Source organism: Festucalex cinctus, chromosome 2 (genome assembly GCF_051991245.1).
Source record: "Festucalex cinctus isolate MCC-2025b chromosome 2, RoL_Fcin_1.0, whole genome shotgun sequence".
NCBI lineage: Eukaryota > Metazoa > Chordata > Actinopteri > Syngnathiformes > Syngnathidae > Festucalex > Festucalex cinctus.
This window is the reverse complement of record NC_135412.1, coordinates 30,095,810-30,121,032: the sequence shown is the minus strand read 5'-3', so window position 1 is coordinate 30,121,032 and position 25,223 is coordinate 30,095,810. Positions and strand designations below refer to the sequence as shown.

Sequence of the window (25,223 nt, the reverse complement as noted above, 5' to 3'; positions counted from 1 at the left end):
TTTGTTTTTTTAAATGGCAAAAAGAATATATTAAACATGATGTTTGCATTTTTTAAGGTCAACTTTCTTTTTATGTACAGTGCAGTATAGTGAAATATTTACAAAGATCACTGCTCAAAGGGCTGTACAAAGAACAGAAGAATTTGAACAAGTGCTGATAAAATTAAATGGTGAAATATTCAGTAACACAGCACAGTAAAATGAAAATGTCAAAACAAATAAAACAAACATGAAAGCAAATAGGACAAGCCCTGTTTGCCTTAAAAGTCAAGTTAACCAAGTGTGACTTCAGAAGCAATTTATTTAAATCTACTCTTCAGATCGGTAGAGTTGTGGATTTGATCAGCTTTTTATTAGATGGTGTGTAAAAAGATAAATATTGGATGTACAAACCAAACAAAATGCGAAGGCATTCGTCTGACATGGCGTTGTTTCAGACACATATTTGAGATGGAGCTCATTGCGGCAAGTTGTGATTATACCTCATTATTGAAACCAAAGTCAATTTCTGTGAAGCATCCTCAAAGAAATATTGGCAGGAAGATAAAGCATAGCAACAGCTATATTTGTCCAGCAGTAAAGCACACTTTCTTGGCTTCAAATTGCTTAGTCAGAAACAAGAAGTGTTGCAAACACCAGCTGCTCTTAAGATTTTAAACAAGAGTGTTCACTAACTGATCTTATCTTTTCTAATACTAAAAGGTAAATAAAATACAGAAGAAAAAAAAAGAAAAAAAAAGCTGATTATATAGCTGTAAATTTCCCATATAAACACAAGATCAAGTACTGTAAGTACATCCTTGACTCCTGACTCCATTACTGTAGAAGAAAATAAGTCGGTGCAGTCAATTCACCGACAAGAAGTGAAATTGCTGGTATCAAATAATCTGTGTATCTGTAACTTTTGGGGGCCTGAAAAAAAAAAAAAAAAAAAAGCACAGTCACATTGAAGTATTTTACCTATGAGGTCGTGCACAACATGGCTTTCAACTGGTCTTGTGCTGGAACCAAAATTTCCCCCATGCTCATTAAGTCACGGCTCATTTTTATAAAAGTCAAATCAAGCTCATGTATTTTTCAAAAATAACCTCTGTGATCCCTTTTTAAACACAATTAAATAATACATAAATCCACTCAGAGTTCATTTCAGAGCACCTGATTAAGAGGGAAGCAAAAATAACGAAGACTACTTACAGTAAGTCTGTATTAAGCTCAAAATGACAACTGCATGTACAAAAGTCAGGAATTTAAATATCAAGATCACCAAATTAGATGGTGCATAAATGCATTGAGCCCAAACTTTGGAGGAACACGTACAAAATTGTCAATATTAAAACAAAACACATTCACAAAAGAAGAAGAAGACCCTGCACATTGCAAGTATTTATGCCTCTTTTTATATCATTTGTGTACACAAGTCCACATTTTAAAAACCTCTGGGCTTAATCCACTTTAACATCATGAACATCGGAACACGTTTATTTTTGTCTGTAAACACCGAGAGCCAGTTCACATCTTAAAAGTGGGTCACGACCCATCAGTTTAGAATTGCTGGTGCACAGCATACCTTGAGGGAGAGAGGTTGCCTCCTATTGTAGCCCTGATTGTGATCGCACGTTTACAAATGGGAACGCATCAGCCAACACAATATGGTCAAATATAATGCTGGGTCACTTCATTGTGGGGCGAAATTTCAACCAGCACATCTTGAGGGAGATCCTGCAGCGTTTGCTTCATTTAGTGTGTGACGAATTATGGCAGGTCTGGTCTGTGTGACATTGCCACTGGGCTTCAGTATAATCCACTTATGCAGACTCAAACGAAGAAGAGTTTCACAACTACTGTAAATGACTCAGTAAGGTGCCGTGTTGCTCAATCGTTAACGTTCAAATATCCTTTGACACACATTGTTGTGTAAATCACGACATGTATATGTGAATAATTGGTAGCAGCTGTAGTTCAAAGTGTCAGTAACGTTTTGCCGATAAGACCTGAGCACCCTCAGGCTGGATCGTGTTGTGATTGAAATGCTAATGGAACGCACGCCTTCATTGGTATTCAGAAGACCGAGCTGTTATAATCAGTAAGAGTGAGAACAATGTACGCCATCCTCGTCCAAGGAGAGCGGCGGCGGTGGCGGTTCGCACGCCTCGCATTCAGCCCCCTCACTCGCCATAAAGAGCAATTTATCATGATGTACCACAATAACACAAATACTGTACACTGCGTCGGTCCATGAAAAAAACATTTACAAGCCTATTACCTTGCTTGGACTTTGAGCAACAATTGCAACAGAGGAACGTGTCGCCACATTCATCTTTTTTACCCTTTAACGTTTTTGTGCTATCAGGTGGCCGCTATTACTTCTCTGTAGTGGTTAATCTCATCATAACATAAGCGCTCAAATCAGTAGTGAATGATGGAAACCCCTGTGGCTGTATCCAAAATACTTGAGGCAAGTCATCTCCTGCTATAAATATGCTAGACGGGAAATAAGTGAATGTGAATAGTCTCAACCTCAAAGAAGTATTTAAGAATAAATTACCAATTATGTATCCAGGTGTATTTTTCTTTCCTCAAATGCTTCAAAATGTGAGCTTGCTGCGTTTTTGGTCACAATGTCTTGTAACGATGACAGATTGAGGATCATTTGGATGCTTCACTGGGTTGTAAAATTAACATGACATCAAGTTTTGCCCTGGTGACTCCAAATTGCTTACTTAAAGGACTCTATTTTTGTAGTCAGGCGGCCATTCGCTCAATGTAAAATCTTAATTTTCCTGACTGAGCACGTCTTGTTTAGCGTGTGTGTGAATTTGGTAGATGCGCTACATTTTAGACTTGCAAAAATCAGGTCTAACTCGCAGTACAGGTGGTGCAATGAGATTTTTACGAGGCGAAGGCAGAAATATGGCAATCATATCTTTAAAAAAAATATTTTAATAGCACCGCCTACCACGCGACATGTGGGGGAAGGGGGCCAGGGCAAGGCGGTCTACAATTGCCCACGTTACATATGTGGCCAACTTCATCAATCACAGTTGGAGATTTTGCAGTTTACCTGTATAAATGCACCTTGCGCACATCAATTTTATGCACGGACTCTAGAGAGTGAAATTCTGCTTCCGCAATTACATGGACTGTGTGGACGTTGACGTCCCTGGTTTTGATGAGAATGCAGGGAGCCACTTCAATTGGCTGGAGTCGGCTGCATTCCATCAGACAACAGCGCAAAACACCCTATTTTATCCTCACACAATTAGACTGTGCTTTGCTCTAGACTTGTTTTGTGCACGAAAATAAAGTCTTATTATGTTTCTGGACAAGTCTATGAGTCCGTTTTGTATTCTACATTGTATAATTAGATTTGTTTATGTTGTTGATTCTGACTTTTTTGGGGGGGACTATCAGTTAGCAACAAAAATTAGGATGACAAGATTATAAAGCATAACCAAATATAGCAAAGGTCTTATGAGGCTACATTGGAATGAACCTCAGGCTGAGTATCACAATAATTAAAAAAATACATTGTCCATAGTGCTACAGGAGACAGATCTTCCCATCTAAGCTTCAGGACAATCTCCAGACATCATATTCCATCAAGCTGAGTTGAAGCATGTTGAACCCTTTAGCCCCTGATGATGCTGTGGCTTTGTTCTTGCCTGCACACAGCTTTAAATCCCACCGGGAGGCTTTCAGAAGTGGAGCGTTTTGTCTGCCCATTAATGGTCTGCAGGGTTTTAGTTAAAAAAAAAATAAAAAAAATACCCCAGATGCTTTAACCCACACCCACATGCTTAAAATGCCCTGTACGGATTGACCAGGCGTCTGTCAAAAATAGACCAGCTGCATATTTTTAGTGCAGAAGGGGAGGGCTTCTGGGATTCTCTGGACAGGCATCACGCTACTTCTTGTGGATTTCTGGTGTGTTATAAATTATACATATTCAGCATATCATTAGATTTCTTTAACTACAAAAGTGGTTCATTTGGAGTTTTAGCCCACTGCACTGCTTGAGGCTTGGGGTTAGGCACAGATCAACCACATGCTGTAGCTAAGATTCCAGTTGTTTACCCAAGTGTCAAAGAAGCCTCAAGTCACAAGAAAGGAGCTTTTTATCTCACTATATGGAACGTCTGTAGATGTTAGATTTGTGATCTGCATATGCACAGATGGGTCCTTTGGTGTTTGCGGGCTTGGGAGGAACAAAGACAAGATTGATGCCTGGAGGTCCTGTACTGTGAAATGACACTCTATGACACCCTTCCATGATGCACCCATATACAAGAAGTAAAATTAGGTGCTGATTCTCCAGCCCTACAAGATGGGACACATGGGACGAAAAGAGAGTGCATGGCATTTAAAAAAAAATAAAAATATTTCCCTCAGATACAAGCTTGCTACCAAAATAAAATCAGGCTAATTCAAGAAATCCATGTCCCAAAATGTCTTCATTATTTTCCACCTTAATCCTGACAACATCTAGAATTGTCAGGATGATTCCATCTCAAATAATTCACTTCAAAGTCAAAGTAAACGTTTAGATTAGACATGGGCAGTCGTGTTGACTGATTTGATGTCAAATCCAGAATGACTCACCAAACTGAGTGGTTCAGTTTATCCGGCGTTATGTCTCAGATAGTATCAGATTCAGATCACGTTTTTAAAGGTATTGGCTTGTCCTTAAATGAAGTCGGATGTTAAGCAGGATATCCTGCTTATTTATGCAATGTCCTGCACCGACCTTGAAGACCACCTGTGAAGCATTTCATTAAAAAGTCAATGCTCTTTGGTGTGTGTTTGTGTGAATGTGTGTTTTGGGAGTACTACTTTTTTTTTTCTTTTTTTTTAATGAAGGAAGCAAGAATACCGTTGATTTATCTGATAAGATGCTGAAGTTGTCTGGGCTGTAAATTTCAGTGTTTAGCGCTACTAGCATTGATACATGTAAGATGCAATCCATGTTTGTCAGCATTTAGTACGGTTAAAACCAAAAGTCAAACAGTGTCACTCATCTTTCCCCCTCCTATTTCAGGCTCCCATCACGCTGGAGCTGAGGCAACCACCTCCAAGATCATCTTCTCTTCTGGATGTTCGGACCTGAGCGACTCAGGATGGGGAATTCTGAGCATACCACCTTGTTTTGCCAGGACGCTGCCTCTGTCTCCCAGCTTTTGGCCTGAGGAAAAGAAAGAACAAAAGGGGCGTTGAGGCACCCGAGGGTGGACTTTAACCACTACAGACTTGACTCAACACAGCAGGAGCATGTCTGCTGGCAGAAGCCGTTCATGGATGTGTTCCACCATGGCTTTCCTGCTGCTCTGGATGGGATTCATGTCCATCTGCGCGCTCGCAATCCAGAGTCCACAGTACCCTGTGGTCACCACCAACTATGGAAAGTTGCGGGGAGTCAAAGTCACTTTACCCAATGAGATCCTGGGACCAGTGGAACAGTATTTGGGGATCCCTTATGCGTTGGCCCCAACAGGGGAACGCAGGTTTCAGGCACCGGAGCCCCCAATGTCCTGGCCGGGCATCAGGAACGCTACTCAGTTTGCTCCCGTTTGTCCTCAGTTTTTGGAAGATCGCTTTCTCCACAATGACATGCTCCCCGTGTGGTTCACGGCCAACTTGGATACATTGGTGACCTACGTTCAAGAGCAGAGCGAAGACTGCCTTTACCTAAACGTCTATGTGCCCACTGAAGACGGTAGGTCCAAGACTTTTTTTTCGGAGCTGGATGGTCTTTTAACGCTTGCGTTTCAATCCACTGTGCAAAACTGTTTACTTTCTTGATTGTTTATCTTAAATTTGAGTTAACATCGATACAAAAAAACAAAAACGAAAAAATCCTGGAGCTTGGATCTCATAAAGTGAGTTGCAGTCTGCTGTGGGCACATAAATACCGGCAGAGTTCTCCGTCGGTCCATTCCAGTGAATTTTACTATGTTTGAGATAGGGTTCAAAGGTTTACAAGACTAATTTAGCAACTTCCCCACAAGCAACTACACCCTAACCGTGTTGTTATCCACTGTCTGTTAAACATTTTGTCATCTATGACCCCGGATTCTCTGGTTGGAATAATTCAGTCACCTTTGTTGACTTATGTAGCTGCACATTTGGGTGGACGTTGGCAGAGAAGGCAGGTCAAGGAGGGCCTGAGAACATTTGCAAGAAGAAAGCCTGCTTGGTTGTGATGTTGAACAGTTCTAGACATTTAAATATACAGAGCTATAATTCTGTCAGTTTGCTACCGTTGTGTCAACTTTGCGGCAGAGAGATAGTCAAAAGCAATGTTTTTAAGATCAGCGGGGACAGACAGGTCCACCCCAACATACAATAAGTGTTCCCTTCACTTCCCATCATCTTTTATTTACCCGCATCCCAGCCTTCAATGCTTTGTAATAGCCTGTCAGTCAAGGATCAGGGAAAGAGTTCATGTATTGTCACATCTCAAGTGGATTGACAGATTAAGTGACATTCATTCTTTATTTAAGTGGAGATTTGAACGCTTAGGTCCACTTTAGAGCCAGAGCAGTGACCGCGCTATAATAAATGCTGTCACAGCCTGTCACACTAAAAGGCAAAAAGAAAAGCTCAAGAAAAAGTCAAACACATTATTTACATTGCAGTTCTAATGTGCCGAATTCTGATTAAGTGCGTGCGTCTGTCTCATTACATTTCAAGTACCTCATATACAAAGAACCAAATGTGCAATTCATCATAATCCAAAAATTAAATGTTGCATACCGTTTTTTTTACTTTAACTTACAATACTCTTTCTACCAATTTATTTAAATGAGGGTAACCTCAGCCTTATTCCACTAGCCACCGTCAGCAATTATTTTCATTGTTTAAAGTCCTATGGGTCTCTAATGTATCAATTACACAGGTATTCATTCAAACAGCACCATAAGTACTAAAAAGGCAACACAGAGTGCTTCACAAATAAGTTAGGTTTACAACAAAAACAAACTCTGATCCCTCATTCCCTACACCCCCTTTATTCCATGGGCAAAAGCAGTTACAATCTGAAATTATGATTACAAGCCAAGGCTGAGAACTCCAAATTAAAACCACATTTAATCTCTGTTTTTGCTGTGTTTATATATAAAGTAACATGTTTTTTTCTTTTTTTTTATGTGTTTATTTGAGTTGAGTTGTTGCCCGACTCGTTGAAAAGAGAAAAAGTCATGAGAATTTATCATATTTTGAGATAGTATTTTGACTGGTTTGAGCAGCTGTGGGTGCGTATACATCACTTGGTTGCAGTTTTCTTCCACCATTTTTCGGTTCATCATTTGCAGCCCCGCTATATTGCATTTTTAAGGGTTTTTTGTGTGTGTGTTTTTGCAACATACATACTATAATGCCCTTGCATGTGGGAAAGGAGAGCGAGCCACTGTTGGGATGCACCTTTTTTTTTCTCCTGTTTTTAACATACAAATGAACACACTCACACAGGAACTTCTGTTTGCCACAGCTCACGCTTAGTCATTCACATGTACACTCACATGCCACCCCACCCCACTAAGCTCCACCTCTTAATGGCAAATCCGTGTACACAGACACTTCAATATATATGAATAATGTATTATACACTTCATGCTTGCAATATGAGAAGAGGATAAGGGAAGTCAAGTACAAAAATGCCTTTACAATAATATGTTCTATATATTATATCCATATTTGTGGAATATGAATACAGCAGAAAAATCACCTGTTTTTATCCTGTCTTTTTCTTGCCTTGCTGTCAACTGAAAATGACATGGCAATTGCTCAGGCCTCAAGTAACAACCAATCACAGCTCGGTTTGTGAACATCACATGACCAAACCCAGAAAACGTGAACCGTGACAATCATTACTTGAGCCCTGAGGCACTGTGATGTCATTTCCAATGGACAGTACGTACAAGGCAGAGGTGCATAGAAAGATGGATGTTTCTGCGTAATTAATATTCCACAAACACAATATTAATCAGAATACAATGTTTAGACTAGAAAGGGTGCATAGAACAAATTGCAAAGAAGATCTTTGACTTTACTTTCTTTCTCTGGGTAGTCCTGCATCCTTTCACATTCCAAGACATGCACAATATGAGGTGAATTGAAGATCAGAAATTGTTGCATTGTTTGTTTATATGTGCACTACAATTGGCTGCCCACGAGTTCAGGGTGTACCCTTCCTCTCTCCAAATGCCGCTGCAATAGGCTTCAGCTTGACTGCAACCCGAGTGAGGATAAGCCATACAGAAAAAAAAAAGATGGATGGGTTAGTGTGAATAAAGAGTCTTCACACACTTTTGCTCAGGCTTGCCGCTTCACGATCAGAATCATGTTCCAGCCGTACTCGCGATTTATTCAAAGAAATCTCCGAAAGGAAAATACTTTTTTTTTTTTACATAGGTATTGAAGAAAGCTGTTGCTTCAGTCAAAGCAAGCAATATTATTGAACTTTATGAGCTAAAGATAGAACTTCACAAGATCCCCAGGGGAGCAACTGGCCACTTTATGTGAGATACAGTATTTTTTTTCTTTTTTAGGTAACCGCTGCTTGAAGAAATTGGGTTGTTTTGTAGGGTATAACGTGAGTGGCTCCAGTTTACATTTCGCATTTTGCAGCGCTCAATCCCAAACTTTTATGGCAGTTAATTGTGATTACACATATGCAACATGATATTTTGAATTTCTACTAAACAATATTTGGCCATCATAAAATGTGGCTGCTATGTGCTGAAATGGCTTTTGGGATGTAGTGGACCAAAAGAATCATACTGACAATGTTCGGCTTGCAAAAAGGGCGCTCATGAAAATAAGGTCAGATTGAGTACAAACCAAGTGTACCTTTGAATATGTCTTGTGGTGATTCTGTTGTCATTGTTATTTTAGTGTTATTGCTGGACCATAAAATGAATACAGATATTAAAATGACAAAAGTATTGCAACTCCAGGAAGCAGAAGAAAATCTATGCGGCTATGCAGCCTCCGATTGATTAATTGATGGATTATGTGGTGCCTCATGAAACTTTTGTACATTATTATGGACTTGACATAAAGGACTTCTTTTCAATATTTTCCCAGACTTTCATAATTTTGTGTATGCAAATCACCTCAATTTCTAACGGTTAGCGCCGTTAGGCGACGCAAACCTTTAGTGAATAAGCCCCTTTGTTTGTTGCTAGGACAGCATAAGACGTCAAAACTTTGCGCTTTTAATTGATGGATTATGTGGTGCCTCATGAAACTTTTGTACATTATTATGGACTTGACATAAAGGACTTCTTTTCAATATTTTCCCAGACTTTCATAATTTTCTTTAAACATTGAAATAATGCTGTCCATGTAAATTATGGGCACTGACGAGCCTCGTTGCTCTTTTCACAGCAGCAATCAACTTGCTGGCTTGAAGTGCGGCTACGACAATTGCAACCTTTCAACAATGATGAAATCAAACAGGAAGTTGTTTTCTCAATTTAGTTTTGCATTTAACACAGCAAGGGGTGAAATAATCACTATTTTTTTATTTTTTTTTTAATCTGCACTTAACTGCTCTCTCCAGGCATGGCACGGTAAACTGAAACACAATTTGTGTGTGAAGTGTTATAAATGTAATTGCACATTCAAATAACATCACAGCTACATTATTAAAAATTACAGTCGTGTTCTTGCATTTTCTTTTATGTTTTTCCTCAACACTAGGAGTGAACTATCACAGAAAAGATGCAGATATCAACAGTAATGATGGTGGCGGTAATCAAGGTATTTTTCTTTATCTTTTTGCCCAGCAAAATAAAAGCCTAACTCCATTGCATGGCAGAAAACCTCCTCTTACTTTATGTTTGTTGTTTTTTCATTCTTAACTTGAAGGAAAAAAAATCCCAGTAATCACATTAAACTAGTTTTTGTTGTGTAAGATAGACTAAAAAAAAAATAATCAAATACAATTCTCTGCATGTTATTTTGCATCCTCAAATGAACAAAACCAAATGCTCATTTTCTAACCCAGCTCCACTCTGCATGATGATAACACAAATCACAGGTGACTTTTCTTGCATTGTAGGGGGAGCTATAGAAGACGTTTTAGTTAAAGGTCATCCTCTTCAGTAGGGAGATAGGCAAGTGCCCAGAAAAAGCGCTGACATTTCTGAATCACATTATTATGGGCAGTTGTTCATTTCCCATTTTTCTTTCTTTTTTCTCTCTCTCTCTCTCTCTCTCTCTCTCTCTCTCTCTCTCTCTCTCTCTCTCTCTCTCTCTCTCTCTCTCTCTCTCTCTCTCTCTCTCTCTCTCTCTCTCTCTCTCTCTCTCTCTCTCTCTCTCTCTCTCTCTCTCTCTCTCTCTCTCTCTCAAAAATATGTATATTGCAGTGGCGAGCGGTGACATTTTCGAGTGGGCATGCTAAAGCGTCTCATATGCGAGTGCATATGCAAGGGCGCGAGCAGTAAAAATTGGGGGTATTTTTGTTATTAATTTCAATATTAAATATTATTTAATTATTATTTTATACCGCTGTGTAGGTATAAAATTAAAGCGGAAATATTCAGGACAAGTAAGCTGGTCCTATAGTCTACAGAAAGGTTTTCCTTTTTAGTTGAAAATAATTTCTGTTCATCTCCAGCATCTCTCACTGTCTTAGCTTTTAATTCCATCTGCGTTGTCATAGCAGCTAGCTACTGCTAAATGAACCTGGGGTAGTTAATTTCTCCGGTCCAGCATCTATATTTGCAAACTCTGGGGAATATTCACTAAGGCTGTGTCCGGTAATAGCGCGAAATATTGCACCACAACTGCACCCGCAGTCTGTGCCTAGTTACCCACCTCTTCACTAAGGATATTGCTCTAATCATATGTAACACCCGTCTCATGTAGCTATGGAATTAACACTGGTTAATGGGGTTGTAGTACTATGAGCGGGGTCCTGGGTACTTTAACAACTAATTCAATTTACTTAGTAAACAGGAGATGCAAGAATAGAAATATCTTAAGTTTGGCGTAAATTAGAATTTGGCGGTGCCTCCACTTAGCAGGGAAAATAGTATTAATTTACCTCTTTTACCCACTAAGAATAATAATTAAAGTACTGGGGAATATTGTGTAGATCAATATACCATTTAAAAGAAATACACAAACACAGTAAATTCAATTACAAACAGTATGAACCATTTTAGTAAACACAAATAATAAAAAGACCATTAAATGGGGGGAAAGAGAAAAAGGGTTGTGTGTGTCAAATGTTAAATGCGAATGTGTCCCAGCAAAAAATATATAGTCCAGTTATAGTTGCAGGCCTGATGTTGCTCGGGTGCGGTGTGACCTTACAAACATAAAAACTGGTCCCTTCACTTGCAAAGCAAGCAAAAACAAATTGGCACGTGCACGGTTTTGATAGTACTCACGAATCCACAGGTTTAGGGTAGCGAATGACACGTGATGGGTGATGAGCGATGGAAACCCGTCACTCGGTAACGACCGACATCCGACTCCAGCTTAAGCACAATCCACAAGGCACGAGACGACTTCCAATCCACAGCAGAAGGGTCCAAAAAGAGTTTCCTTGGTCCACTGTGCATCAAAAAGTGTCTCTTTAATTTTAAATATAGTTCAAACCTTCATACTCGATATAAAAAGGCACAGAACTCCGCTAGCCTTAGCGTTAGCATGCTACGTCGCTAGCCGCGATTAGCATTTAAATCGTCTGCACAAACATTTCGTCTGAGCACAATAGAAACATAACATGAGGTACTCACATTACATCGGGTTAAAAACAGTCCAAAACGTGACAGCAGACTCTGCATCCACTGGTTTAAAAGACTATTTTCACCAGATGGCTCCTCGAGTGTCTGCTCACTTGACAGCTTAGCTTACACTAGTGAAAGGCTTACAGACTCTCGAACATTCCACGTATGACTACACCCATCGCTTCCGGATTGGACATGGCTAGTACATCAACCAATGACAGTACAGAAATGTAAGATTGACAGGTACAAGTTAGGTTGTAGAAAGAAAAGAAAAAGAAACTACGCAATTTCGTATGCAATTAAAACAAACTTGAACTTGCACAAAATAACTTTTTATAATGTAAATGACAAAAAAAGTATTTATAGTTTAACACTAGAAAACAACTTCTATTTCAATTACTATATATTGGTTTAATCAGTATAGACTATATTTATTTTAGTCTGGGTTACACTCTCCCCCTTCTAAAAGGTTTAGATGTCCTCATCTAACCTGAGAGTTAAGGCGAGTATTGAACTCTGGAGGGGTGTTTCTTAGTTTTAATGTGTCTAGAAGGTTTTTCCTGAGAATTTAGGTTCAACTGAATTATCATGCCTTGGTGAACTATGGTAACAGGTTCTTCAGTTTGTGTTCCAGGCTTATCATATGTCAAACGGATGACTGGTTTAACTTTTCTGGTAGATTTTCGGATTTTCGGACTTTGTACTGTTGTCTCAACATCAGTTTCTACTTCAATTGTTCCAGTTTCTAAATTTGATCGTTGACTTTCAGACTGATTTTGATCGGTGTCACTTTGTCTGGTTTCTGGTTCACTTTCTGAAAATGAGGAATTCTCAGAATTTGAGTTATCTGAAATAATTTGTTCCGGACTTTTAGCAAGTCTACAGAATTGATCATTGTCATGGTTTGGGTAGTTGTAAGAATGCTCATACTCAGATTCTGAATCGGAGTAGCTATCCTCAACGTTTGAATCTTCTTTACTGGACCTAAGTCTTCTTTGTTGTCTGGTAACTGGGGTTTTGACACGGTCAGGTAGTTGGGTGTGATCAGGCAATCGGACAAGGTAGCCAATAGGAAGGAGATGATCTCTATGCAACGTTTTGACACTTCCTGGTCCTTGTTCCGGTTTCACTTTGTACACGGGCAAGTTTGGTAACTGTTGAAGTACTACATAGGGAATAGATTTCCATCTGTCTTGAAGCTTGTGTTTACCCGTAAGGCCAACATTTCTGATCAAGACTCTGTCCCCTTCCTGTAGTGGTTGATCTCGCACTTGTTTATCATAGCGGGATTTGTTTCTTAGATGGTTCTTTGTGGCACATTCCATAGCTAAGCGGTAAGCTTGCTTTAAGTCTTTCCTCATTTGGTCAACATACTGAAGATGAGAGGCTTCTGTGTTGCTATTGAAAGCTGCGCCAAAACAGATGTCAATAGGCAATCTTGCATTCCTGCCGAACATTAAATAGTATGGCGAATATCCGGTGGACTCGTTTTTGGAGCAGTTGTACGCATGTACTAACTGACTGATATGTTGACTCCAGTGCTGTTTCTTCACACTTTCAAGTGTTCCGAGCATTGACAATAGTGTTCGGTTGAAACGTTCGGGTTGTGCATCTCCTTGCGGATGATAGGGAGATGTTCTTGATTTTCTGACACCAAGGATGGATAATAGCTCTTTTATGAGTCGGCTTTCAAAATCCCTTCCCTGATCAGAATGTATTCTGGCAGGTAGTCCGTAATGAGCAAAATACTTTTCCCAAAGCACTTTTGCGACGGTGACTGACTTCTGGTCTTTCGTGGGAAATGCTTGTGCGTAACGCGTAAAATGGTCAGTTACAACAAGTACATTTGCTATGCCTTTCTTGTCTGGCTCAATTTGAAGAAAATCAATACATACAAGATCTAGTGGTCCATTGCTGGTGATTTGATGCAAAGGAGATGAACGTTGTGGGAGAGTTTTACGTGAAACACAACGTCCACATGTCTTCACATATTGTTCCACATCAGATGTTATGCGTGGCCAATAGAATCTGTCTTTGAGTAACTCAGAAGTTTTTTCCACTCCAAGATGTCCACAGTCATCATGCAAAGATTTCATGGCCAAAGTTCGGTATCTTTCGGGTAAAACCAGTTGTTGGGTTTCGGTGCAATTTGGTGGATTTCTCTTTCTGTAGAGTAATCCATCTTTCAGTTCAAGTTTTGAACTCTCTCGACAAAGCAGAGTTACTTCACGTGAATCTGTTTTGTTTGTAACTGGTGGTTGGCCTGCTTGAATGGCTTGTTTGACAGGACCAATGACTGGATCAAGATCTTGAGCTGCTTTAAGTTCTTTGGCAGATAGTTGGTCAAGATCATGCGCTCCTAGACTCACTGGAAAAGCATAGGCTTCGGGTATAGCTGCAGGTGGAACGCCAAGCTGGTCAACAATTCTAGCTGAATTGGTTGGAGATTCTGATTTACAAATCGCTTTGATGGCGGATTTAGGAACTTCCATCCATTTCTCATTACCACTGTGTTGTCTTGATAACAGATCGGCGTCAATGTTGTGACGACCGGGCCGATACTGAATGTTGAAGTCGTATGTGGCTAAAGCTGCAAGCCAACGATGTCCGACAGCGTTTAGCTTGGCTGTTGTCAACACATACGTTAGAGGATTGTTGTCGGTTCTAACTGTAAATTTCACACCGTAGAGGTAGTCATGAAATTTGTCTACAACTGCCCATTTCAGTGCCAAAAATTCAAGTTGATGCACTGGGTAATTGTGTTCGGATTCACTGAGTTTGCGACTGGCAAAAGCCACTGGCTTAAGACCTTCGGGGTATTCTTGATTTAGGACGGCTCCTAAACCATTCAGGCTAGCATCTACATGCAATATGTAAGGTTTGGCAGGATCTGCAAAAACCAAAACGGGTGCATTTGTCAAACACTCAATAATGTTCTTGAACGCTTTGTGACAAGACTCATCCCATCGCTCTTTGAATGGTTCAGAAGGTTTCAGGTAAGTCTTATCTGGATCTTTGATTTTGTTTTTGCTACTTTTTTGAGTAGGTGGATAGCCTTTGGTGAGCTCGGTTAATGTGCGAACTATGCTTGAGTAATTGGCTATGAACCTGCGATAGTAGCCGCAGAAACCTAGGAATGACCTGAGTGATTTGAGGTCGGTCGGCTCTGGCCATTTTTCCACCGCAGCAACCTTTTCAGGATCTGTAGCAATGCCGGCTTCAGACACAATGTGGCCTACATATTTTACTTGAGACTGACAAAACTGACATTTGTCAATGGACAATTTGAGTCCAAACTCTTCGAGTCGATCTAACACTTTCAGGAGACGTTGCTCGTGTTCTTCTAGAGTTTTGCCAAAAACGATGATGTCATCAAGATATACAATGACTTGGAGAAGATGCATGTCCCCAACGGCTTTCTCCATGAGCCGCTGAAAAGTAGCTGGAGCTCCTGTGATACCTTGAGGCATCTGCTCAAACTGGTAGAATCCAAGTGGGCAGATAAATGCTGTTTTTTCTTTATCTTCTTCAGACATGGCAATTTGATAATATCCACTTCGAAGGTCCAGGACGGAAAACCATTTGCTACCTGAGAGACAATCCAACACGTCGTCAATACGAGGGACTGTGTATTGATCTGGTATGGTGCGACTATTCAGGGTTCTGTAGTCAATACAGATTCTGATGGAACCATTCTTCTTGCGAACGACTACTATTGGCGAGGCATAGGGGCTGCGAGACTCTTTGACAATCCCTGCCTCTAGTAACTGCTGTAAGTGTCGTCTCACATCGTCAATGTCAGCTGGAGCTAAACGACGTGACCGCTCTCGAAAAGGGGTTGAGTCATTTAACCTGATTTTGTGATCTACTCCCTTGGCTAACCCAACATCCCATTCATTGAGTGAGAAAACATTGTGTTTCTTAACTAGCTTTTGCCTTAGCCTATTCTTCCACTCTTCTGGGACAGGTGAGTCACCAAAGTCAAAAAGATTGAGATCTAAAGAGGTAGATTGTGCTTCAAACACTTGCGGGTTGGTGACTACATCAACCGCATGCATTTGCGCAATGACAGTCCCCACCTGAATACAGGTGGGTTTCTCTGACTCGTTGTGCAAAAGAACTGGGAAGCTGTTCTCATCAATGCAACTTTCAGGTAGAACACCTGGTTGTACTAGCACACCTGATGGAAGTTGTGACAAGGCTGGTGCCTCAACTAAGACTACATCTTGAGGCTTAGCAGTTTTATTGGATACCTTACATTTGGCATAGAACTCTTGACCTGGAGCTAGTGTAAGAGGACCAGGACCTTGCCATTTTATTTCCCCAAGTGGTTTGTCTTCTTCACTTGATGGTACTGGCTGGGCTTGTATTTGATCATAGACTGCTTGGATTCTCATGGAACTTACTTTGCATTCGCTTCCATTTTCTTTGTAAATGCTGAACAGTCTGTGAAACAAAAAAGCATTGGTGCCAACGACAACAGGCGTTTCATGACCTTGTGGTGTCTCAGGGCAGATTAAAGCCAGGACAGTAATGGGACCTTTAACTCCAGTTGCTTCTTCAGGAAATTCCATCTCCACCACTACATAGCCACGGTAGGGATAAGAGTCTGCAGATAAACCCCAGATGGCAAGAGTGGAAATAGGGTGAATTGGTACATTTGGGATGTTTTCTTTGTACCAATTTTCAAAGATGATGGTTACTGTGGATCCTGAATCCATCAGACCATTGCATGAAATGTCATTGACTTTGATAGGCGCTATAGAAGGTGGACCAATCAGACCTTCTGGAATGTCTGAACCAAAACTGGGTACATGGGCAGTGTTGACATGTGCAATGCATTCTTCTGCATCGTCTGGGCTGTCTTGTGGTACTCCTGGACTCCTTCGCACTTGTCTTATTAGCTTTTGTATGACCTTTTGCAAGTTTTCGGGAGCTGTACATTTAGGAGCAATATGTCCATTCTCTCCACATCTATAGCAAAAATAACCTGACTCTTTGGTTGTCTTGGGTTTGGACTGGGCAGAATTTGGACTATTCTCAGGTTTGTATTTGGGACGCTGATCAAAATTTCTTGAATTAGCTTTTGGCTTGACTGACATTACACTTACCTGTTGTTGTAGAGTCTCAACCTCTTTTCTTAACTGTTGTACATCATCGATTGACTCTTGCTTAGATTTTTTCCTCTCTTTGGACCCTTTCTTATGTTCTGCTGACTGTTTTTTCAAGGTTTTTAATTTCCCTTTAAGTTCTTGAATTTCGTTGTGAAGATCAGCGGACTGACTATTCACTGACTCTGCATCAGTTGTTTGCACGGCGCGCACATACTGTTTTGTGGGTTTTTTCAGCTTTTGTCTGGCTGTCTCTCGCTCCTCTTCTTCTCGTATCTCCTTCAGCAAGCTGAGGAAGGATGGGGGGTTGCTTCTCCTTTCTCTGAGATTGAGTTGAAGTAGCATGATATCGGCCTCAACTGCACCTTTAATGAGTTGCTCCAATCTTGCTTTGTTAGCGTCACTGACTGGAAGGCCTCCTTTTCTCACCACCTTGTTCAGTGTTCTTTCCAATCTGAGCAAAAAGTCTGACAAACACTCACTTGAACTTTGGTGAAGTGCTCGAAATGTGAGATACAGTTCTTCTCCAGATTCTGTAGTTCCAAAAGTGCTGTCCAGGGCTTGTATATAGTCCACATGGCTTGCATCTGGATTTGACATGCGCACAGCTTGAATGATTTCCAAAGCTGGTCCTTTGAGACTTTCGACAATTCTGCGTTTCTTCTCCTTATCTGTGTACTCATATTCTTCACTCATGAACTTTGCTTGTTCCATCCAGTTGTCAAAGCTGTCTTCTCCAACTGGAGTGGGGCTGATTCCAGAGAATGTTCTTAGACGCCTGAAGGAACTGCTTTCGTTTGTCCTAGAGGGTTGCAATGCATCACTTACTGCACGAATGAGGGACTCCGGATTTTGGTTCCATGGAGGAGAAGGACTGTATAGTTGCTGGAGATCATCAAGAGACTTTCCTTCCTCTTGGAGAAATTTGTCCAGTTTCTCTGAGAAAAGGTCAGACCTGATTTCTTGTTCTGCTAGGACTAGTGTCCATGTATCTCCTCTATCATTTGAGATTACTTCAGGGGGAATTTTAGTTGAGTCTATTTCCTCACGACATTCACAGAGCACAGTTAATGATTTGCTCTCTGGATCAAACATTTTGCCTCGTACTCTTACTTTTCCTAAAGCTTTGACAGTTTCGAGTACTCGCTCAATATCTTCAATTCGAGTCTCTTCTGGTATGCCTTGTGCTATCAGGGAGTGTGCTAGCTCTAAACCTTCACCTCTGCACCAATTGTGTATATTGGGTAAGCGAACATTACTTTGTGTGGCCATTCTCAAAAAAAAAATATAAAGCTATAAAGTTTAATAAAATGTACTGCTATTTAACAACTTCTAGAATACTATAGTCTTCAATTTACTTGTTCCAATTTACCTTGAATTATGACAAAAGAAATCCCAGCGGTGCCTCCAATTTATGTAACACCCGTCTCATGTAGCTATGGAATTAACACTGGTTAATGGGGTTGTAGTACTATGAGCGGGGTCCTGGGTACTTTAACAACTAATTCAATTTACTTAGTAAACAGGAGATGCAAGAATAGAAATATCTTAAGTTTGGCGTAAATTAGAATTTGGCGGTGCCTCCACTTAGCAGGGAAAATAGTATTAATTTACCTCTTTTACCCACTAAGAATAATAATTAAAGTACTGGGGAATATTGTGTAGATCAATATACCATTTAAAAGAAATACACAAACACAGTAAATTCAATTACAAACAGTATGAACCATTTTAGTAAACACAAATAATAAAAAGACCATTAAATGGGGGGAAAGAGAAAAAGGGTTGTGTGTGTCAAATGTTAAATGCGAATGTGTCCCAGCAAAAAATATATAGTCCAGTTATAGTTGCAGGCCTGATGTTGCTCGGGTGCGGTGTGACCTTACAAACATAAAAACTGGTCCCTTCACTTGCAAAGCAAGCAAAAACAAATTGGCACGTGCACGGTTTTGATAGTACTCACGAATCCACAGGTTTAGGGTAGCGAATGACACGTGATGGGTGATGAGCGATGGAAACCCGTCACTCGGTAACGACCGACATCCGACTCCAGCTTAAGCACAATCCACAAGGCACGAGACGACTTCCAATCCACAGCAGAAGGGTCCAAAAAGAGTTTCCTTGGTCCACTGTGCATCAAAAAGTGTCCCTTTAATTTTAAATATAGTTCAAACCTTCATACTCGATATAAAAAGGCACAGAACTCCGCTAGCCTTAGCGTTAGCATGCTACGTCGCTAGCCGCGATTAGCATTTAAATCGTCTGCACAAACATTTCGTCTGAGCACAATAGAAACATAACATGAGGTACTCACATTACATCGGGTTAAAAACAGTCCAAAACGTGACAGCAGACTCTGCATCCACTGGTTTAAAAGACTATTTTCACCAGATGGCTCCTCGAGTGTCTGCTCACTTGACAGCTTAGCTTACACTAGTGAAAGGCTTACAGACTCTCGAACATTCCACGTATGACTACACCCATCGCTTCCGGATTGGACATGGCTAGTACATCAACCAATGACAGTACAGAAATGTAAGATTGACAGGTACAAGTTAGGTTGTAGAAAGAAAAGAAAAAGAAACTACGCAATTTCGTATGCAATTAAAACAAACTTGAACTTGCACAAAATAACTTTTTATAATGTAAATGACAAAAAAAGTATTTATAGTTTAACACTAGAAAACAACTTCTATTTCAATTACTATATATTGGTTTAATCAGTATAGACTATATTTATTTTAGTCTGGGTTACACATATACCAGCACAAACACGCCCACAAAACTGACAGCTTGGAGCAAATTTACACCTGATTTACCACACATGGCAATGGATTTGCGCAAAGAACATGGTTGTTATAGTAACAGTTGCGAGAAAGATGACATTATCAGAAAGCGAGGTTGGACCGAAAGTAAGCGTTTAGAGCGCCATTAAGCTGTACAGAGCAGAGAGGACGACGACGACGTCATTCATTCATAAAGTACAAATTATTGGTGCGATCGTTTTTTAGAAATATATTTTCAGAGGTTGGCGTGGCCGTACAGTATGCATCTAACACGTAAAAATGATCGTAAAATGCCTCCCCGCCATTGCCGATCATTATCGTTATGTGTCCTAAACCAACATAGAAAATCTCTCTCTCTCTCTCTCTCTCTCTCGCTAGCTATCTCTCCTCTCTGCATGTTGTGCCGCACATGGCATGCACTGCTGTCATGATCCCGGGATCGAGGTTGCGGCAGGTTAATACACGCTTTGCATAAACGTTATTTGCGTCACGTAAACTACATGTGGCGATTTGCGCTGGCGTTAGTGAATTAGACGCTGTAAATCAATGAGTCTCATTTGCATTGGGGTGGGCAAATTTTGCATCAAATATACAAATTACCTCAATTTCTAACGGTTACCGCCGTTAGGCGACGCAAACCTTTAGTGAATAAGCCCCTTTGTTTGTTGCTAGGACAGCATAAGACGTCAAAACTTTGCGCCTGCTGGAACCGCGGTCTAACTATTGGCGCATATAAACATTCCCATACATTCGCAAACACTTCTGCAGGCGATAGCTCTCGAAGACAGCAAGCTTCACATGACGCATGTCCATTCCCCTTATCATACATATATATATGTATGATAAGGATGATAAGGATACATATGTATGATAAGGATATGCCACACACGTCTTACCATTCTAACATTCCTGAGACAATGCACTCAACAATAAGTTAAGACTTATTCTCACTGGAATCCAAATATTCTGATTTAATGATTGTTTTTAACAGTTGTTTCACATCTCAATTCAAATTGAATTGTACAAATAAATATATGTATTCACTTTAGGTTTTTAATTGTAAAATCAGGAGGGATGGATTTTTAACCTTAAAAGATGTATTTTAACGTGTTTTTGTTTTTCCATCTTGATCAACAGACACACCATTTGTGTATGTAAGCTACGTCATCTTTGACACTGTAAATTTGTATGTTCAAGTGGTGTTTCATCGTCACTCCTAGTTGCAACAGTAATGACTGTGATTATGTACAATTATTGACATCCATGCCACTCGATGATTGCTTGAAAGGTGACTGAAGCGCTGGTCAGTCAGCACAAGTACTGTACAGTATAATCATGCAGGAAAGTGGGCTGGAGGCTTTTTGTAGGAAGAAACAATCCCTTCATGCTAGATGAACTTTGATTTGGTTTGAAAATTGGGGTATAATTTTGATTTTGGTCAACTTTCAAAACAAAATTTCTCATTCAGACAATTCAAAGTTATATTATTAATGTTTACAGCAGTGGTGTCAAACGTACGGCCTGCAAAGAGGCTTAATCCGGCCCGCGAGATTTTGTACAAAAAATAAAAAAATAAAAAAATCAGTAATGTCAGACCAATTAATCAAAACATTTAAACTTGTAATTCCACAAGCAATCCTAAGACGAGCAATGCAACTTGTACATGGAATTGCCCTGGATGTCATATTTTACACATAACGTAAAGTTATGGTGTGTTGAAAAAAATAAAAATGAAAACAGACCAACATAAACCAAATATAAACATGTTAAATAGGACACACATTCAACTACTGTTAACACAAATACATATAACTTCATTAAATGTGCCACACAATGCATTCTGGGGACAATTTTCAAAATACAAAAACAGGTAGATATAACACGCACAGAACTCATATGGGCAAAGTGTTGCCGCATTTCATTTGCATTTGTGTTATTTTTTGGAGCAATATATTTACAGTTGAGTCCCGCAATTTAAGGGTTGCCCGCAAATAGCAAAAATCTGTGTATAACTGACACCATTTTTTTAAAGTTATATATCATGATTTTATCGATCCGGCCCACTTGGCAAAATATTTTCCACCATGTGGCCCCTGAGCTAATATGAGTTTGGCAACCCAGCAATTCCAGGATTCCTTTCACAAAACCTTTATTTACAGTACACTACGGCCAATGAATGATTCAAGCAACTTTTTTAATTATAAGAAGTTAATCAACACAAATATATGTCACAAATCACATCTCCTGTATGTTGCGTTGTTAGAACCCTTGGTTTCCAGGCTCGTCTTATAGTGCCCCCAGGTGGCCACGGCGGGCGTACCAGAAGGAGTAGCACAATGGCCATTGAATTGAAAGTGTGACAACAAGTATTTATTGTTTTTAAATTATATTTAATTATGTAATTGCCATGTTGTTACATAAAGTACAATATTGCTATTTTTATCATACAAACAACATTAAAGCAATTTTGTTAGTTCTTTTTGGGTGGCTGAAACGGATTAATAGTATTTCCATAGATTTGAAGAGGGAAAGATGGATGCTGAAAGTGGAGAACATACGTATTCAAAGTGAGTGAATGGAGTTTGTGCACATCTTATTCACGTTTCACTTCAGTGCCGCGCCTTTTAATGAAAACATTTTTGGTTGTGATTACGGGTATTCAATAAATGGGGGAATCAATATTTTTTGTTTGTTTGTTTCTTTGTTTTTTTTCCAGTTCCATACTCGTACAGAAAAGAAAATACAAACATAATTTTGAACAAATCAATTAATAACTGAAAAAGAAATAGACTTATTATTGCCTATCTTAGCCTGTCCCATGAATCACCTAGAACTACAACAAAGCAAAAATAAACACTACACTCAAGTTATAATTCCTAAATGTTCTAAATCAATGTCACTAGAAGCCTGAATTCTTTTACATTTTGAATTTGAATTAATCCCCAACAGAGAAGAACAAAGGTTCAACGCATCATCAAGTCCATTCCACAATTTCACACACAAAACTGAAACCCATCTGCATTTTATGTATTTACAGTATTAAGCAAAATTCATGCTGTAATAAGCACATTAATCCACAAAGGATCCATTTTCAGTCGCCTTTTTATCTTACATCCATTAAATAGACAAGCGCTTGGATATCCAAGGTCCATTTATGAGTGCTGGGCTACACCCAAGGCCCATTTAGCTGTGCGTGTTTTATTGCCTGTCAGTGGGAGAAGAACAAAATCAGCATAAATAGAAATGTCTCACTTATTGAAATACTCACGCACCTGACACAGGCCGGGCATAATGTTGATGTTATAGCCTCCGGCCTGTCATCAGATGAGGGATTTAGGACGATAAATTGAGCCTGGGTCTGAGAGGAGAGGAGAACAATTGAGTGATGTGTGTCTGTGATTACACAAGCATGTCACACACAATGACAACAAATACTTTATATAGTGATTACGTTGGGAAATCCCTGTGATCCTTTATAGTGAAAGGCTTTGTAACAGTAGGAAGATGCACTACATTTTGCTTTATTGATAACAATGACTTGCCACTTTCTGTTATAATACATAGTGGAGAATAAAATCTGAACAGCAACCAAACAGATGGCGCTGGGCGACATGATCAAGTGTTCTCCAAGTGGCCTATGAAGTAAAGAAATGTTTGTGACTCTTTTCTTTGTGTGTAAATGAACAACAATGTTTACGCACCCCCCAATTCCTGTATCTACATGAGCTTGAAATTGGATCACCGGAGAGAACCCAACACACAACAACAGTCTGGACACCAGGTCCCTGACGTGCTTCTGAATTTGCAAGTTGTTGTTTTGTTTTTTTGTTTTTTTAATAGCCTTTGTTTTTAAATTATATTCATGTACATTGCCTCCAGCGCCATATGATCGTACATTCCATCTGATCTCTTGTCATGCACAGGAACTGCACTGTCAGTCTAACTTTCGGGAAAATTGCTGTTTTTGTCCCGATTGACCCCAAAGTGAGGTGAAATTGAAGTAGCCCACTGGGAATTCTCCCGATGCTTCCCATTTCCCACCTGGTGGAAGGTGACAGAAAAAAAAATAGCACCAGACACACATGAGAAATAAGGGGAAAAGAAAGGGGCCTTATTGTGGGGCAGTTGAATGATAGTGGGCATGTGGCACACAACTTGCAATTGTGGATTGTGATTTTTGGAAATTGGACTCTTAAAAAAACAATTCTCTTGACACACCAAGTTTATAGAAATGGGCTGCGTGTCCTTCTAGCACTCAAACTGGGCCTTTCAAGAGAAAAAATTTACCCTTCAGTTGACAAAAGACAGGACAAGTACTTAAAACTCATTCACTGCCAGTCATTATAGAAAATTTTTACATTTCCAATACTCACGTGATATTACATTCAATAATTATATATAAACCGAATCTACCAAATAACAGAATAGACTCCCTACTTTTTGTCCCGTCCCGTTCTTTTATAATTGACAGCAGAAAAATGTAGGTTTGCCAAAATACAGCCATTTCTCCCATGGACTCTGAAACTGTGTTTATTTCCTATAAAATGGGGAAATGATGTCATCTACCGGTGGTTGGGCATCAGTAAAGTTGTTTCCAAGTTTGATATTTACAGTGGAGCATGCTCAGATTCGCCCCCATTTAGCACCGCTCTAAAAAATACAATTGACAAGTATACTTGTCAAAGGCAGTGAATGAGTTAATAATTGGAAATATGTTCATTAATTTATTCTCCAAACTGCTCATCCTCGCGAAGGTAGCGGGCATGAGAGCATGTAAGAAGACGGTTCATAAAATACTACCTGTGTCTATTTCTCCTTCGGCAAGGTCATATATTGGCACATGAATAGACAGTTATCATCTGCCTCATGCATCTAGCCCCGCCCACAATGTGGCCAATGAGCACTGTTTTTGTACTGTTATAGATGGTATGCTCTTAATTGTAATTTGTGCAGCTTTGTGTAAATCTGTTTTAAGTATTTTTGATACATTTGTATATATTTTAGGTATGACTGTTGATATGTCCTTTTTTTTTTAAGCTGCACAAGCAAGCAAATTTCAGTTTCTTCCATGTGCAATGACGATTTTCAAGGTGATTCTGAATATGACATTTATCACAAAAAAGACCGTTCTTCAAGTACTGATAATGAAAAGTTTGCCAGTCAAGAGGTTTTTCCTTTTTACATCTGCCTTTGTAGCCAACAGAAAGTATACATCAGCACTGTGAATCTTTTCATGCTCTTCTCTCCGCTAATGATGAGGTTTCCATGCCTTCACTTCATACCGCCATTTATGAAAGACCCATCACTTGCAGCAAGGACAAATGCTGTACACACTGAATGTGTTTTTTTTTTTTTTTCCACTGTTAACCACCTGCTGTTGGTGCCATGGTATATGTGAAAACTTCCAACTCGTCTTTTGTGGGCTGAAATTGGTTGGTGAAAAACGTGTCGACACACTGTGGTTGAGGATGAAGAAAATAATGAAAACGAGCAGCCTCTTCCTCTACACTGGCAGCCGCCCGAGGCTCTGCGATCTTGTGCTTGGCTTCTGCTGTATCACTGGATACTGTCTCTTCGTCTCCTCAGCA

The 25,223-nt window shown here is 39.8% G+C and overlaps 1 protein-coding gene and 1 long non-coding RNA gene across 3 annotated transcripts in view; one reads left to right on the top strand and one right to left on the bottom strand.

The window, feature by feature from the left end:
• nlgn4xa (neuroligin 4 X-linked a) overlaps positions 1–25,223 on the top strand; it is an 88,591-nt gene that overhangs the window by 2,512 nt on the left and 60,856 nt on the right. The window contains exon 2 of the mRNA XM_077514420.1: positions 5,036–5,710. Within this exon, the coding sequence (XP_077370546.1) occupies positions 5,266–5,710 (445 nt within the window). The 5' untranslated portion in view covers positions 5,036–5,265. The remainder of the gene's footprint in view (positions 1–5,035; positions 5,711–25,223) is intronic.
• LOC144014487 (uncharacterized) lies at positions 11,139–19,600 on the bottom strand. 2 transcript variants are annotated; one of them, XR_013282476.1, is made up of 3 exons: positions 19,164–19,600; positions 11,748–18,978; positions 11,139–11,562 (listed from the first exon to the last, which is right to left on the bottom strand). It is a non-coding gene; the product is annotated as an uncharacterized LOC144014487 (long non-coding RNA). The 2 variants fall into 2 exon arrangements; XR_013282475.1 differs by having other exon boundaries at positions 11,139–18,978.